General features: G+C 42.8%; 1 protein-coding gene across 2 annotated transcripts; it reads left to right on the plus strand.

The window, feature by feature from the left end:
- Positions 1–2,561: 2,561 nt before the first annotated feature.
- On the plus strand, positions 2,562–4,304 carry LOC119282343 (lichenase-2-like). 2 transcript variants are annotated; one of them, XM_037562600.1, is made up of 2 exons: positions 2,562–2,692; positions 3,261–4,304. In XM_037562600.1, exons 1-2 carry the CDS (start codon positions 2,617–2,619, stop codon positions 4,220–4,222), a joined length of 1,038 nt encoding a protein of 345 aa, XP_037418497.1. In that variant the 5' UTR covers positions 2,562–2,616; the 3' UTR covers positions 4,223–4,304. The 2 variants fall into 2 exon arrangements, with proteins under 2 accessions (XP_037418497.1, XP_037418498.1); XM_037562601.1 differs by having other exon boundaries at positions 3,285–4,304.
- Positions 4,305–16,789: the final 12,485 nt, after the last annotated feature.

A 16,789-nucleotide genomic window follows, 5' to 3' on the forward strand; every position in this document is an offset into this window, starting at 1 on the left:
AAAAATATGTTCACAAATTAATAAAATGTTCATAATTAAAATTTTGTTCAAGTATTTTTAGAAAACTTCATGCTCTATCATCCTTAGGAATTTTGGAATGCACGAGCATTTTATTTAGAATTAATGTACAATTTATTAAAATACGAACACTTTTTAATTATTTTTTCGGGAAAACAATATTTTTAAATTTTGAACAATTTATCAAAAGCTCGAGCATTTTTTTGTAAAAGAAAAAAAATCGAATAAATGGAAATAAACCAAAATACAAACAGAAAAAGGAAAAGAGCGCAGGTTTTCTAGAAAAACAATCAAATATCTAAAAATATATTCTCGAATTTGAAAAATGGTTCCTGAGCTTGAAAAAAGTTCAAGGGTTATGCAAAAAAAGTTGCAAATAAATTGAAAATGTTCAATAGGGTATTAGCAAAAAAACTGATTTTTTTTGTGGATTTGGAAAAAGTATATGAAATTTGAAAAAAAGGTCGCGAAGTTAAAAAATATTCACAAATTTGAAAAAAGTTTCGAATTTTTTGAAAATTTACGCATTTGAATAATTCCGAAAAGAAGTAGAACGGAAACAGAAACAGGAAAAAGTAAAAACAAAAGAATATAAAAACCCATGTAAAAACCGAATAAAAAAATAGCCGGATAGAAAAGGAAAATCAAAGTCTTTCTGTTTAGCGTACAAAGAAGAACTTAGACATAGGAGGTGAGGTATCCGAGGATGTTAAGTAAACCACGAGGTTGGGAGTTCAAATCCTACCTCATTTTTTGAAGGTTAAAAAAGAAAAAAAAATGGGCCAGGCCGAGAACGGATGGGTGTGACGGGTGGGCGGATCGGTTGTGTACGTCTACGTATAACTCATATGTGCCACATATGGAGATGGGTATACCTTATGGTGAAATGACCATATTGCCCTTATACGTTTTGTGAGCGGTGCAGGGAAAGAAAATACGAGGATGAACATTTGGCTCCTCAAACACCACCCGGTGGGTCCGTCTGCGTGTTAGGAAGAAATGGGTCGCTGATAACTGGTTAGGAAGGATATACTCTATATGAATTTTCTTAGGAGGAAGGAGATATGGTGGAGGGGCTTCCAGTTTTGGCGGTTGATCGAGAGGATCGAACATGAGATTCACCTAGGGCTATCCTTCTCGAATGGGAATGGCGGAGGGGCCATGTTTTTTGTTAGATGGTTGGGTGGACGAAACCCCTCTTTGCACGGGGTTCCCTTAGTTGTTTGCCATATGCGTGAATCCGTTGCTATTAATCTCAGAGGTAGTCCAAAATGGGCAATGAAACATCTTGTGTCATGGCTCATTTGGGTGTGAAGGTGTTAGAGTGATCCAATTTACTGGCGCCCCTACCTCCTGTGCTGGCCAGTGACCCTGACTCCGTGCATTGGTGCCTTTCTCCATCGGGAGATTTTTTTTGTGGCCTCGGCATACCGTGTGTTGTGCCGGACGCCGGCGATTAAGTGGGTCGCACCACTTTGGAAGGCGCCTCTTCCCTTGAAGATTAATTTTTTTTGTCTGGCAATTGTTGAGGGATTGCCTCCTATCTGGGACGGAGATGCTCAAGCGACATGGCCCGGGTTATGGGTTGTGCCCCTTGTGTGGCGTTCTGGAAAATGGGAGCCCCTCAGGCTTGAGTGCGAGGTGTCGGATCATGCCGGCTTCTTTCAGACCAGACTGATGTAGACCGGAAGGCAAAGACGCGTCTTCTGGCTAATCTTTGTGGCGCTTTCTTGGACAGTATGGACGATACATAATAGGATGGTGATGGAGGGGGTCTTTTCTGCGACGTGCCTCTGACTCTTTCTTCAAATTTCTTGCGTTCCTGCAGCACTGGCGCCTGCTGGCTAGACAACGGGATCATGAGTGCCTAGGCCGGATGCTGGATGCATTACAGGCTACGGCATGTCGACTAGCTTCGCCGGCGACCTCTTGATGTGACGACCACTTGGTGGGATTTTTTATGCCTTCTCTTGTGTTTTCTTTGGGCTTGCTTGTGATGTGGCCCCAACAGACTATGTGTGTCGGTGTGTTGCTACTCTTTGTTGGACTGGTTGGTTGCTTTATTTACAAAGGAGGGCAAAAGCCTATTTTGAGATATTTTGGAGTAATTATGTATGAGAGGGAGATCCAATGATCCGAACCTTATGGATCACCACCCTTATGTATGCGATGGAGATCATGGAGTAATTATGTATGTTCATCTTTGTAGTTTTGGTCTTTAGGCATGATGTTAATTACATATTGATACTAAGGTAGGATATAATTACTTACTTTTTTGAGTAGTTTGGATTGCTTACCACATGTGTCATGTGGTAAATAATTACTTACTTAGCATTGGCATATATATTAGGTATGCTATTAATTAGAAAAAGATGCTAAATGTGTTTTTGCTAAACACACGAGTGGCGTAGACTGTTTGATAGATGAGGTTTAAACGGATGAGATGTGTTAGATCTCCGCAACTCTCTCTTTTTATAGTGATATCTCGTATATATTGACATGGATAGGAGTATTTTATGAAGATAAGACTGATCTTCGTTTGAGGAAACCGCCTCTGATCAGATCATTGTATCAACGTTGTAGAAGGAGAAGACGCCAATGGTGGAAGGCCTTGCTCCTACGCTCCACATGGCATTGCTCCTCGGGCTTGGAGTCTTTGTCTCCATCATTGCAAGTAATAAACTCTGTCTCTCCTCCGATCCTGCAAGTAATTTCTATACTCTTCAAATACATATGTGCTGCCTAAAACACTGTGCATCTTGTGGTGGAAGCTCTGTCGCTCGCCATACAAATTTTGGCGTTATCACCTGCCCAGCCCTACTATAGTCTCTACTGTTTGTAGGTTTTGTCACTAGGCTTACAGGTAGGAAGAAGATAGCTGAACTAGTAAGTTCGCATATTGCTCCTGGTGCACGTTGGTCAATGTTTTCATATTGATTGTAATTAGGGCTCGTGTAATGCTATTATCTTAAAAGTGCGTGTATGATAATTGATGAGTTCGAAGATTGAGAGAGAAAAGAGGGATTTTTTTTGTGAAAAAAAGGTTTATCTTCTGTATAAAGATAAGAAACGAGGTACTATTATCTTGTACGAACGTATATTACGGGAACAACATTTTGTGATGCCATTTAAATTCGGTTTTACAAAGTTGTCATTTTTGTTTCAATAAACCCTTCATGTGTACGTACTGCAGATCTTGTTGTGGTTTTAATTGACACCTGCTCCTATATACAATCTGTAAGGTACGACTACTGCTACTGCACGAGGGGCCTCGGTGGGCGTGTGCTACGGCATGAGCGCCAACAACCTGCCGCCCGCGAGCACCGTCGTCACCATGCTCCGCGACAACGGCATAACGTCGGTGCGCCTCTACGCACCGGACAGTGCAGCGCTGGCCGCCCTCGGAGGCACCGGCATCAGCGTCATGGTCGGCGTGCCCAACAACGTCCTCGCCGACCTGGCCACCAGCGCGCCCGCGGCTGCCGCGTGGGTCCGCGCCAACATCCAGGCCCACCCGGCCGTCTCATTCCGGTACCTCGTCGTCGGCAACGAGGTCGCCGGGGGTGACACGCGGTACGTGGGACCTGCCATGGAGAACGTCCACAGCGCGCTTGCGGCGGCCGGCCTGGGCGGCGCCATCAATGTCACGACGGCGATATCGCAGGCGACCATCGCCGTACATGTCCCGCCGTCCGCCGGCGAGTTCACCGACAAGTCCAAGCCGTTCATGCTCCCCGTGCTGCAGTTCCTGCAGCGCACAGGGGCGCCGCTCCTCGCCAACCTATACCCGTACTTTGTCTACACGTACAAGGCCGCCGGCGACATGGACATCAGCTTCATGCTGTTCACGGCGCCGGGGACGGTGGTGCAGGACGGGAACTACGGGTACCAGAACATGTTCGACGCGACGGTGGACGCGCTGCACGCGGCGGGGGAGCGGCTCGGGGTGAGCGGCGTGGACGTAGTGGTGTCGGAGACGGGATGGCCGTCGGCGGGCGGCGAAGCGGCGTCGGTGGAGAACGCGAGGACGTACAACCAGAACCTGGTGAACCACGTGTGGAAGGGCACGCCGCGGCGGCCGTGGAAGGTGGAGACGTACGTGTTCGCCATGTTCAACGAGAACCTCAAGGAGAACGGCGTGGAGCAGAACTGGGGCCTCTTCTACCCGAGCACCGACAGGGTCTACCCCATCACCTTCATTTGAAATTGATCTCGTACGTCGTCCGTGTCCATGTAGGAGCCCATGGTCACAAGGATGTATATGTCAAATAAATGGCGTCTGTATGTCCGTGCATGGCTTCGTGACTTATACTTGTGCCGCCCACCTATAACAAAGCTCGCACGGAGGCTTCGAGAGGAACGGGGTCAGCCGTTCCAAGTGGGCGACTTCCGGCGATTGTCCGGCGACTGGCGTGATGCCGTCTTCTTCCTCCCCGGTGCAGTTCCCCTTCCTCCTCTGATGTCCTTTCTCCATCCCTTGTTTCCCCTGAACTCCATTTGCTCCATCTCTCTTATCCATACCTGTTGCCTCTCCCAGATCCCCTTTTCTTGTTTCCTCTCTTCAACCAAACTCTTGGCCGGCGTCACTCATCCCTCCTGGATCCAACGTTGCCGCTCCTCCTTCTTTGATCTTCTGTTTCCCTGCTTCTTACAGCCTAGCATCTCTTCGTTCAAAATCGGTACGTCATCCCCGCCATCTTCTTTCCTGTCCTTGTCGTCGATCTCCCCTCACCATCCATTCCCCATCCTTCTCCAGTGCTCAGTATTCCAGTTCGTCCCTGTGCCCCGCCCTTTCCTCTCCACCTGAATCCTAGCGAGGCTTGCTGCTGGCTCTCCCCAACCTCTGCTGCTTGGCTGATTTTTCTAGTTTCCTCCATCAATCAACCCATATCATCAAATAGGTTGGCTGCCAAATCGCCTGTTTAGAAAGGGTTATCGTGTTGGATCGAGCATCTGTGCCAGCCATTAAGACTATTTTGGAGCCATGAAGCTAATTGCGCTGATTTTTAGAGTGGATCTCAGGAGTGGTCAGTTGGAAGAGGATATGAAATTTGATGCTGAAACAGACAGGAATATGACAGATTCTTTTTAGCCTCGGACGCCATGAAAGCGATAGCTTGGAATTGTCGGGGTATGGGTCAGGGTCTTGGCATTGATCGTATCCTTTTCCTGGCTAATTTGATCCGTTCTACTAGAGCCCAGGTAACCTTTGTTTCTGAGATCAAATCTTCTAAGGTTCGATCAATTGATCTTGTTAATAGGTTTGATGTTGCTAATAGCTTTGTTGTTCCTTCTAGAGGTGCTTCCGGTGGGCTATGGCTTATGTGGAATGATGAACTCAAAGTTTCTGTTCATAGTGCCTCTTTTCACTATATTCTAGCTAATGTACTTCATCTAGCTTCAGGTGTCCACTTTTGCTTGATTTGTATATATGGTGACCCCTATCATAGGCAGACTAGTACTATCTGGAGTCAAGTTGCTGCTTTTGTGTATGATAACCTGGGGAAGCCCATGATGTGTATGGGTGATCTTAATGACATTTTGTATGATACAGATGGTTGTAATGGTACCATTAATTATTATCGTTTGTCTGCTTTTCGTTCTCTTGTTAAAAATTGTGGTTTTTTTGATATTGGTTTCAGTGGTCCTGCATACACTTGGCGTAACAAACAACATACGGCTAATCCTATTTATAGACGCCTAGATCGATGCCTGGTTAACTCTGACTGGTGTATGCATTATCCTAATACAAAAGTGCTTAATCTTCCTATTATTCTCAGTGACCATGCTCCCATTCTTGTCTCCACTGATGGTAATTTTGTTAAGCCTAGGCAAACTTTTAAATTTGAAAACTGGTGGTTACTTGAGAAAGATTTTAGCAATTTCGCTAAATCTGCCTGGAATAATTGTACATCTCACTCCTTTGCAACAAAGTCATCTTCTTTGGCAGGTTCTTTGAAAAAGTGGTGCAAGAAGAAAAAGCCTCTTCAGCAAGAACTTTTGGAACTTGAATCAAGTATCAATCAGATTCAGCAGCTTCCTTTGCAGCAGCAAAATCATACTTTGGAAGGCTCTCTCACTCTTAGGTATGAACAAACTCTTTCCAAACTTAATCAGTTTTACAAACAAAGAAGTAAAAAGGGTTGGGCTATGGCTGGTGATCGCAATACTAAATTTTTTCATCAGGCCGTGATCAAAAGAAGAAAAAGGAATACTATTTATTCTGTTAAGGATGAGAATGACGTGATTCATTTTAAGCCTAGTGCTATCACTAATACTTTTGTCAACTATTTTAGATACATCTTCTCCTCGCCTAACAATGACATTGGAAGACCTTTTCTCAATACTCACTTGCCTGTCAACTCTTTGGATCCTACTTATTTTCTGCCTGATAAAAATGAAGTTTTGCAGATTCTTAAAGAGATGAAGTTGAACGCTTCTCCAGGTCCGGATGGTTTTAATGTGGAATTTTATTTGGCTGCTTGGGATTGGATAGGGGAGGAGGTCACTCAACTTGTGATTAACTTTTATCAAACTGGTATTTTACCTCCCCACATTAATGATACCAATATTGCTTTAATCCCAAAGAAGTTAGTTCCTCAGGTTCCTATGGATTATCGTCCCATTAGCCTTTGTAATGTTGTTTATAAAATCATTGCAAAATCGCTAGCTAATAGAATTAAGCCTCATCTTCCGGACTATATTGATCCTGCTCAGCAAGCCTTTATTGAGGGTAGAAGAATTAGTGACAACATTATTATTGCTCAAGAGATTACTCACTCTTTCTCTCTTGCTTCGTGGAATCATCATGCTTTCATGCTAAAAATAGATCTGGCTAAAGCTTTCGATCGCTTAGAGTGGAACTTCATTGTGTCTGCGCTTGCACGTAAAGGGCTGCATTGTCATTTCATTAATTTGGTTCATGCGTGCATTTCTTCACCTACTTTCTCTGTGCTTGTTAATGGGCAGCCTTCGCATAAATTTAGAAGTTTCAGAGGTATTCGTCAAGGCTGTCCCATGTCGCCTTATTTGTTTGTTATTGCTATCAATGAATTGTCTATTGCTCTCAATGAAGCTCTTGCTGCTCAAAATCTTCAAGGAATTTCGCTTGGACCAAATTGCCCTTCTATTCATTCTCTGTTGTTTGCAGATGATTTGTTGGTTTGTGGTCAAGCCACTATTCAGGAAGCCAATGCTATGGCTCAGCTCATTCACCACTTTTGTTCTATTTCATGTCAAACTCCAAACTGGCCCAAGTCTGCCATTCTTTTTAGTTCTCGAGTTAGCCAACCTACAATGCAGGAGATTAAGCAAGTTTTTCCTGTTTCCTCCTTGGATACCAATTTCACCCATCTTGGTCATCCGCTTATTCTTCCTGCTAAAAATAGAACTGTCGCCTATAACTTTGTTCTTGATAAATTTATGAATAAATTGCCCGCTTACAAAGCCAATATGCTTTCTCATGCTGCGAGGCTTGAATTGATTCGCTCGGTTTTCTCTGCTATTCCTGTTTATTATATGGCTAACATCTTGTTCACAAAGAAGTTTATTGCAAAGCTCACGGCTGTCATTAGAAATTTTTGGTGGACAGGTGTTAGGGAAAATGATTCTACAAGGAGTCTTTGTCTTCGTGCATGGAAAGACATATGCAATTCTAAAGAAGAAGGTGGACTGGGCATAAGAAATTTGAAGGCTATCAATGAGAGTCTTGTTCTTGCAGCTGCTTGGAGAATTGCTAAATCCCCCTTTTCTCAGCTGTATTTAGTTCTTAAGGCTAAATATTTTCATGACTCCTCCATCTGGGTTGCTCTTTCTTCTGCTCCTAAATCTGCTTTTTGGGCTTCGGTTTAAAAAATGATTCCTAAATTAAAAGCTCATTCCTTTTACCAATTAACTCAAGGTAATATCTCTATTTGGAGCAAACCTTGGTGCACCCTTTGGGCCTCCATCCATGATCATCTCATTATTCAAGAACCGGACTTTAGATATCCTTCTTTAGTTAAGGATCTTTGGCTCCCTGGACAAAAAAATTGGAATAATGAGCTTGTTCATTTACTTTTCCAGCAACCTATGGCCTCAATTATTCTCCAAACTGATATTATCAATGACGATGGTCCGGATTTGCTTTGTTGGGATCTCACTCCGAATGGTATTTGTTCTTTCAAATCTGCTTATAAGCTTTGTTTGCAGGACATTCATGCAGTTCCCAGGAATGCTCCTTCTGTTCTTTCTTTGGAATTGAAGAATCTTCTCAAGATGGTTTGGAAACAAAAACAGGTTTTGCCTAGGGTACAAACTTTTGCGTGGAGGCTTCTTAGAAGGGCTTTGCCTACAGGTTTGCGAGCTAGTCGATTCTCTGTGCATATATCTAAAAACTGTTGTAGGTGCGGCCATCAGGAGGATGAATCCCATTTATTTTTTCTTTGTCCCTTTGCTCGTGCGGCTTGGTTTGACTATCCTTGGTTTATTAGGTCTGATGTTTTAATCCAAGGTCATACTTCCATGCATTCTATCCTTATTGCCTTGCTTCAAATGGGACATCCTAATGGTTCTATCTCTAACATTCTTAATTTCTTATGGTGTCTTTGGAAGGCTAGAAATGATTTTCTTTTTGACAGGAAAAAGGCTCTTCCTCATCATGTGCACATTGCTACTATGGCCTTGTCCTCTGATTCTTATAATGACTTGCCTCGTTTCTCTAAGATGCAGGTGATGCCACAAGTTCTTTCTCCTCCTGATCATCTTCCTATGCAGGGTCGAACTCTTAAGTCGGATTTGCTCATTACGGGGACCAAAATATTTTCTGACGCTGCTTTCAGAAGTTCAAAAGTTCCTGGTCTATTACAGGGAGCAGTTGCTACTGGAATAGGGGTCTATCTTGTTTTGCCTCAAGATCGTTTTGAAATCAATGTGCAAATTCAAGCATCAGCTCCTCCCACTACTTCTCCTCTACATGCAGAAGCTCTGGCTCTTTCTTTTGCAGCTCAAGTGGCTAATAAGCTCAATATTTGGCAGCCAACCTTTCTCATGGATTGTTTCTCTTTATCTTTGGTGGCTGCTACCGGCAAGATTATGGAATCTACCACCCCTTGGAGCATCAGGAAGCCTTTGGCTGATTTCTTCAAGCATGCTAACAGCTTGCAACCTCGAGTGTTTCACATTTCTAGGGAAATTAATGGCATAGCACACAATGTAGCTCACCAGGTTCTTCATTCTAGGGTTGAACCTCAAGTTTGTTTCTTTGCTTCAGCTCATAGACATAGTTCCAGTCCTGTGCTGTCTCTTCTCTCAAATTTTCAGGTTCAGGAGTTTGTAATTCACGCTGTACACTGTTTCTGAGATGAAATGAATTTGGCGCTTCGAGCGCCTTTTGTTGTTCAAAAAAAAAAGCTCGCACAAGTGTGTGCCTTGAAAACAATTTACAGTGAACTATTTTTTTCAAATAAATTGGCGAGCTTCTGGTATTATTAAATATACCGTTCTGGCCTAAAAAGAAGAAAAATATCCTTTTTAGGAACTTAGGATAGGTTTGATGAAAACCATCTCGCCGTTGGATCAAATTTAACTTCCCTAGAACTAACTTGGATATCTTCCTAATATTTATTTGTCTTGCCCATACATTTAAGACAGCATAATGAGCTCAGCTAGCTGATTGGCGGGTAATTGCTCCAGCAAATGTCGGGTCTTAAAATTAATTTCCATAAAAGTGAACTTTTCTGGTTTGGAGAAGCCGTTGAGGTGGTGGCCGATTATGCTGACTTGTTCGGTTGCACACATGGCCAATTCCCGATTAAATATCTGGAAATACCGATTCATTATCGGCGTCTCATCATTGCAGAGTGGAAGCATGTAGAGGAGCGGCTAGAGAAACGTTTGAGCAGTTGAAAAGGCAAATTGCTCTCAGTTGGAGGACGGTTGGTTTTGATTAACTCTGTCATCACAAATATGGTTCTTTATATGTTCTCTTTCTTCCAACTCCCAAAAGTGGTCCTGCAAGGACTGGACTATTTTAGATCCAGATTCTTTTGACAAGGAGATGGTGAAAAGAAAAAAATACAGGTTGGCCAAATAGAGTGTGGTTAATTTGTAGGCCAAAAGAACAAGGTGGCCTTGGAATTCATGACCTGAAAATCAAGAATGAGGCCCTACTTAGTAAGTGGTTTAAACTTCTTACTGAGGATGATGTTTGGCAAACCATGTTGCGCAACAAGTATCTAGGTCAAAAGGCGGTGTCTCGGGCATATTGCAAACCTGGTGACTCGCACTTTTGGGCTGGTCTAATGGCAGCAAAGAAACATCTCTTTCGCTTTGGGTCTTTCACGATAAATGACAGGGTCGGAGATTCATTTCTGAGAAGACATCTGGCTAAGCAATGCCAGTCTCCGAGAAAAATATCCAGCCTTGTACAACATCGCTCGCGATAAGAATAAAACTATTGCGCAGGTGCTCAGTTCATTCCCGCCCAATATTTCGTTTAGGAGGGATTTGATTGGCCCCCGACTTACATCATGGCATAATCTTTTATCCCGTCTGGATTTGATCAATTTGACACAAGGTCGGGATGTGTTTCGCTGGAACCTTATTGCATCGGGGTCTTTCACAGTAGACTCTATGTACCATGCGCTCACGCATTTTGAGGTACCAGTGAGTAATAACAAGAAAATCTACAAGTCAAAGATTTCACTAAAAGTTAAAATCTTCATGTGGTATCTTCGTAGGAGAGTTGTTCTAACCAAAGACAATCTCGCACGGCACAACTGGCCAGGAAGTAAGAAGTGTTGTTTTTGCACTCATGAAGAGACAATCAAACACCTCTTTTTCCAATGCAAGTTTGTACGTTCTATGTGGTCAGTCATCCAAATAGCGTCAAATTTGTATCCGCCCACAAGTGTCGCCAATATTTTTGATCATTGGTTGGATGGTATTCCAGATAGGTTGAAAACGCTAATAAGGGTGGGAGCGTATGCCTTACTATGGTCGCTTTGGCTATGTAGAAATGATTTGGTTTTCAATAACAAAAATGCTTCTCTTTTTCAGGTTATTTTCCATTATACGCACTCGCTTCATACGTGGACTACGCTACAAAGGGTGCAGTACCAACTGTTGTTCAAGGCGGTGTGTATGCGGTTGGAGCAGGTGGCTACGGAGGTTTTTACCCAACATGGGTGGCAGCATAATCTCCGGGTCGGTCCACCACCCCTTTCGACATAGGCATAGTGTCGGTCTATATGACTCTACCGTCGTCCATTTGTCTTTTTTTTCTTTTTATTGGACTTTAGGTGATTGATTGTGTGCATTTTAGTTATGCAGAGGCCTGGTGTTACTCATAATGCTTTGTATCAACTTGATGCTACTTTTTGAGATAATAAAAACATCCTTTATCGAAAAATGTCCCCACACGATCAAATTTAGACCACTTATTTTGTTTTGGAGTATTTGGAACTTACTACTAAGTGTTTTTTTATTATCTTTCCATGAATATTCTATTTTTTAAAGGGTGTCAATGAATATTCTAATCGGAATGGAAATTGGCACTATCAAAAAACTTAGTACCTGCTTAAAAAAATCTTGGTCCACCTTTTGTAATTTGATTTGAAACTTCTAAATTTATTGACATTTAAAATAAATCTTGGCCGGACTTTCAGAATTTTAAACTTTTCAAATTTCAAAAAAATTAACTTCTTGACGCTTTGAAGTTTCAAGATTTGGCAACTCCCACAAAAGGAAAAAATATATAATGTGTGCGGACCCGTCCAAGGAAGAGAAGGAATAAAAGAGACAGAGAGAAATTCATGTGTCCCCCCTTCCTACCGCATTCCAACAAGTGTGCGTCCCAAGTCACCCTCAGAGTAACCACATACTCCCTCCTACCCAAAATATAAAGCGCCATTTGACTTTTTGCGTCTCCGTTGCACAACTTTGACTATGATTTTCACGTATTGTATGTCCATAAAATCAGTATACAGACATCTGAAATAAAATTGTTTTGCAAGAAAAAAATGGCAATGCCATTTATACATGTTCAATTCATGTACTTTGGTACTCCCTCCGTTCCACAATGGGCGCACTACATTGTGGAATGGAGGGAGTATATATTAGTAGTCAAAGTCATAAATCAAAGACCCTGCAAAGTCAATCATGCCTTATATTTTGGGAAGGAGGGAGTATTAATTACCATTTAAAATCCTTCTTTTCACATTACTTGAAATTTATGACAAATTTCTCGGTCCTTGGTCACGAAATTGTGCTCCAAGGGGCCCAAGGAGGGGCAGACGTGACGGTTTGCCCAATGTTGAAAATATCGCATATCTCACAACAACAAGTATATGACTACAAAATTCTAAAAAAAATAGTTCTCCTGGTTGCAGGGCGGTATAAATGAAAACCTAAGGTAAGCTATATATATTCCTACAGAAAAACACATGTGCATGTCATTGCTGAATTAGAGCTATACATATTGTAATGTTGGCCCCTTAACAAATTGAATGGGTTTAGATTGGGTATTAAAGACTAGTTTGCAATTCAAACATTATTATCATAGCATTTGAGCCCTCAAAGAAGTTTTGACCAAAATGGTTGACTTACGCCAAATGTGATAAAAATGGGCATTACATGTTCTTCATCTAAAGGAAATTTGAGAAAGACAAGAAACTGAATAACTATATTTTGAAGAAGCCTCTTTTTCATATATTTTTATAGTTTCTTATTTTCCCATTTGTGTACTTATATAGAACTACTGCATTGGTGTGTTAGAAGAAATGTTTCTTTAGAGATTTTTTTACCCTTTCGCGCATGTTGTTATTTCCTTTTACCTTTTCATTCTACTACATTTAAGCAATCTATGAAATTCCTCCATGAATATTTGTGACATGGAAGACACATGGTGTTGATATGGCCCTAACATGTATATAGGCCAATTTGGTCAAAATCACTATGAGGTATCATAAGTTTATGATATCATAAACTGTATGAGAAAGCAATCCAGTCCAGGACAAACTCTAAGTACTGGTTGTTGCAGACGTGTAAGCTTGCAGGGGAAACATGATGGGTGCCCAAGGAAGTTTGGTAATCATCACTTACACTTGGTAGAAGTCTTACGTGACACCAGCTTGGTCTAGACTCTAGATCATCAGCGGGGCCAAAATTTCGGAGCAATGTGATTGTGTTGGTGATGCTTACACTTACACCCTGATCTGCGTTGCAGAAGAAATCTATCTTCTCTTTTTGAGGGGAAAGAAATTCATCAGATTGGGAGGCCTTGATGCTGGAATTTAGTCTATTTTGGGACAGCCCAATAACTATTTCAGAAATTCCTAAATAAATCCTAGAGGCCCATTTAGCCCATTTGTGCAAGGCAAGGGATACTACTAAAATTTAGTCCCACATTGCTAGTTGAGTGGGAGTTGGACCATAAGGGAGGTTCTTTCCCCACTTGTATGAGCATGAGAACAAGAGGGACATCCACAAGCGCTCCTCCCCCGCCGCGCCGCGCCGCGTCGCGGGTTGCGGGAATGAGCCGAGCCGATGTCTAAATTTTTGCCACGCACTACGGGTATACGAAAGGTCACTCGGAAGCTAAAACATTTTTCTGTCTCTGGACACTGAATTCGAACGGCGTGCCTCTTCGGCTGCTGCATGTTCATTTCGTCTCCCGCGTTCCCTTCAGCTCCCGGCGCAGCCTCTCACCTCCTTCTCTTGCACCTATAAAAGGGAGGCCGCTCCTCCCAGAGAGAGGCACCAGAACTTCTCCTTCCTCTCGCCACCGGTTCCAATCTCTTCGCTACTGTTGTCTTCCTCATCCCGGCTTGCGGCGTGCACCGCGAGTCGGGACAGTAGGCCTCCGAAACCGCACCTCTTTGAGTCTTGTAAGGGAGAAGGGTGATAAGGTTTTTGGGGACCGCTCTGCGCGACTATTGACTTCTTCGTCACGGACGCCTCGGACTCCGACAACTACTTCCCCGACGATGACTACTTCCCCGACGTCGACAACCTCCTCAACGACATGGAGGACACCGACCCCAAGTCCAGTGCCTCTGCTTCGGCTGCTGTCCAGTACGTGTTCTTGTTTTTGCTGTTAGAGGTCCTGCCATAGTTCTTTCTTCTAGTGTTTACCCCACACATGTTAGGATCTACCTCATATATGCATCTTGATCTACTGTCTGCTCGAGAGATGATCGTTTCTAGCTCATATATGAAGATGTTGTTTACCTTCTCTTTGTCAAATCGCATGGCTTGTTTTATCACTGCTACACTAGTCATGCTTTATCTAGTATTTCTGTTAATAAAATCACTCGGTAAATTGCTCATATTTCCAACAATCCAAAAACCTTATTATAGGAAATTCACCTCGAATGGTTTTGCTGCTTCCATGAGACCTCCTATGTTTGAGGGTATCCACTATAAGAGGTGGCGCGTGAGAGCAGTCTTATGGTTTCAAACCATGAGTTGCTATGACGCCACTCTTGGTAGACCTGAAGGAGAACTTGATGCTCAACAGGCACAAGCCTTTCAGAAAATGGATACTTTGTTTAAGGCTGCTCTCTTGAGTGTTCTTGGTGAGCACATAGTTGATGCTTATGCGTCAATTGATAATGGAAAAGATATGTGGGATGCACTCGAGGCCAAGTTTGGGGTCTCGGATGCTGGCACTGAGCTGTACATCATGGAGCAATTCCATGACTACAGGATGACTGAAGAGCGCTCCGTGGTTGAGCAAGCTCATGAGATACAGTCATTTGCTAGAGAACTTGAGAACTTCAATTGTATCCTACCGGACAAGTTTGTTGCCGGGGGTATCATCACTACGCTTCCTCCTTCATGGAGGAACTTTGCTACCTTACTGAAGCATAAGAGACATGAGTTTTCCGTTCCGGATCTCATTTGTACTCTTGATGTGGAAGAAAAGGCGAGAGCAAAGGACACACGTGATCGAGGTATTGAGGGAGGATCTAGTGCCAATCTGGTATAGAAGAAAAATTTCCAGTCCCACAAGTTCAAGGACAAGGGCAAGCTTGATGGTAAAGCAAAGTTTGATGGGAAGAACAAGGCTGTACAACACACGAACTTCAAGAAGAAGAGTGACAAGAAGAAAGGTGCTTGTCATGTGTGTGGAGATCCTGATCATTGGGCTCCTAGTTGTCCTAATCGCTATGACAATCGTCATCCTGGGAAAGGTGGCAAGACCGCTAATGTTGTCATCGGAGACATTGACATGAAGGATGCTGGGTATGGTATATGTCCCACTATTCTTTCAGTATGTCATTCTCCTGATTGGTTGATTGACACGGGTGCTAATGTGCATGTATGCGGTGATATTTCCATGTTTTCGTCTTATCAGACCGCAGGCACTTCAACCATGCTGATGGGCAGCGGTTCAAGTACTTCTGTTGGTCGTGTTGGCACGGTCGATTTGAAGTTTACTTCGGGGAAGATCGTGCGGCTGAAGAACGTGCATTATGTCCCCTCCATCAATAAAAATCTTGTTAGTGGATCTCTTCTGTGTAGAGATGCCTACAAGCTTGTCTTTGAGTCAAATAAATTTGTAATATCCAAGTATGGAACCTTTGTTGGTAAAGGCTATGAGTCAGGAGGCCTATTTCGTTTATCTTTATCAGACGTTTGCAATAAAGTTGTTAATCATATTTGCAACAATAGTGAATCAAATGTGTGGCATTCACGTCTCTGTCATGTTAACTTTGGTTGCATGTAGCGACTAGCGAAGTTAAACTTAATCCCTAGTTTCACCACTGTCAAGGGATCTAAGTGTCAAGTGTGTGCGCAAGCTAAGCAACCTCGTAAGTCTCACGTGACTGCGGAGAAGAGAAATCTTGCACCACTAGAACTTATACATTCAGATCTATGTGAAATGAATGGTGTTTTGACAAAAGGTGGAAAGAAATATTTCATGATGTTAATTGACGACTCCACTAGATATTGCTGTGTGTATCTTCTAAAATCTAAGGATGAGGCTTTGAACTTTTTCAAGATCTATAAAGCTAAAGATGAAAACCAACTTGATCGGAAAATCAAGAGGCTTAGGTCCGACCGTGGTGGAGAGTATTTTTCCAATGAATTTGATGCTTTTTGTGTGGAACATGGTATAATCCATGAGAGGACGCCTCCCTACTCACCTCAGTCAAATGGGGTGGCCGAAAGATAGAACCGTACTCTAACTGATTTGGTTAACGCCATGTTAGACACACCGGCTCTCTCCAAGGCTTGGTGGGGGGAGGCGATATTGACAACATGTCATGTCCTAAGTCGAGTCCCCACAAAGAAAAAAGAGATAACTCCATTCGAGGAATGGGAGAAGAAAAGATTAAAACTCTCTTATCTGTGAACATGGGGTTGTTTGGCGAAAGTCAATGTTCCAATTCCAAAGAAGCGGAAGCTTGGACCAAAGACTGTGGATTGTGTTTTCCTGGGATATGCTTTTCATAGCATTGGTTATAGATTCTTGGTTGTAAAATCTGAGGTACCCGACATGCATGTCGGTACGATCATGGAGTCGAATGATGCGACTTTGTTTGAAGATATCTTTCCCATGAAGGATTTGGCTACCTCATCTAATCAGGAGATGCCTAGTTCATCGAATCAGCAACCAATTACAATTACTGAACCTGCCATTTCGATGGAACACTTTGAAAGTCCTGTGGAGGAGAACAATGAAGTTCCTATTAGGAGCAAGAGACAAAGGACTGCAAAGTCCTTTGGTGATGATTTTCTTGTGTATCTCATCGATGACACTCCCAGTTCTATTTTAGAGGCCTAT

The sequence above is a fragment of the Triticum dicoccoides genome, chromosome 3B (assembly GCF_002162155.2).
Source record: "Triticum dicoccoides isolate Atlit2015 ecotype Zavitan chromosome 3B, WEW_v2.0, whole genome shotgun sequence".
In the NCBI taxonomy this organism is placed as follows: Eukaryota; Viridiplantae; Streptophyta; class Magnoliopsida; order Poales; family Poaceae; genus Triticum; species Triticum dicoccoides.

Coding starts and splice junctions, on each gene's coding strand:
- LOC119282343 (XM_037562600.1), top strand. CDS start 2,617: ATGGTGGAAGGCCTTGCTCCTACGCTCCACATGGCATTGCTCCTCGGG. Junction 2,693..3,260: donor CTTTGTCTCCATCATTGCAA/GTAATAAACTCT, acceptor ACAATCTGTAAG/GTACGACTACTGCTACTGCA.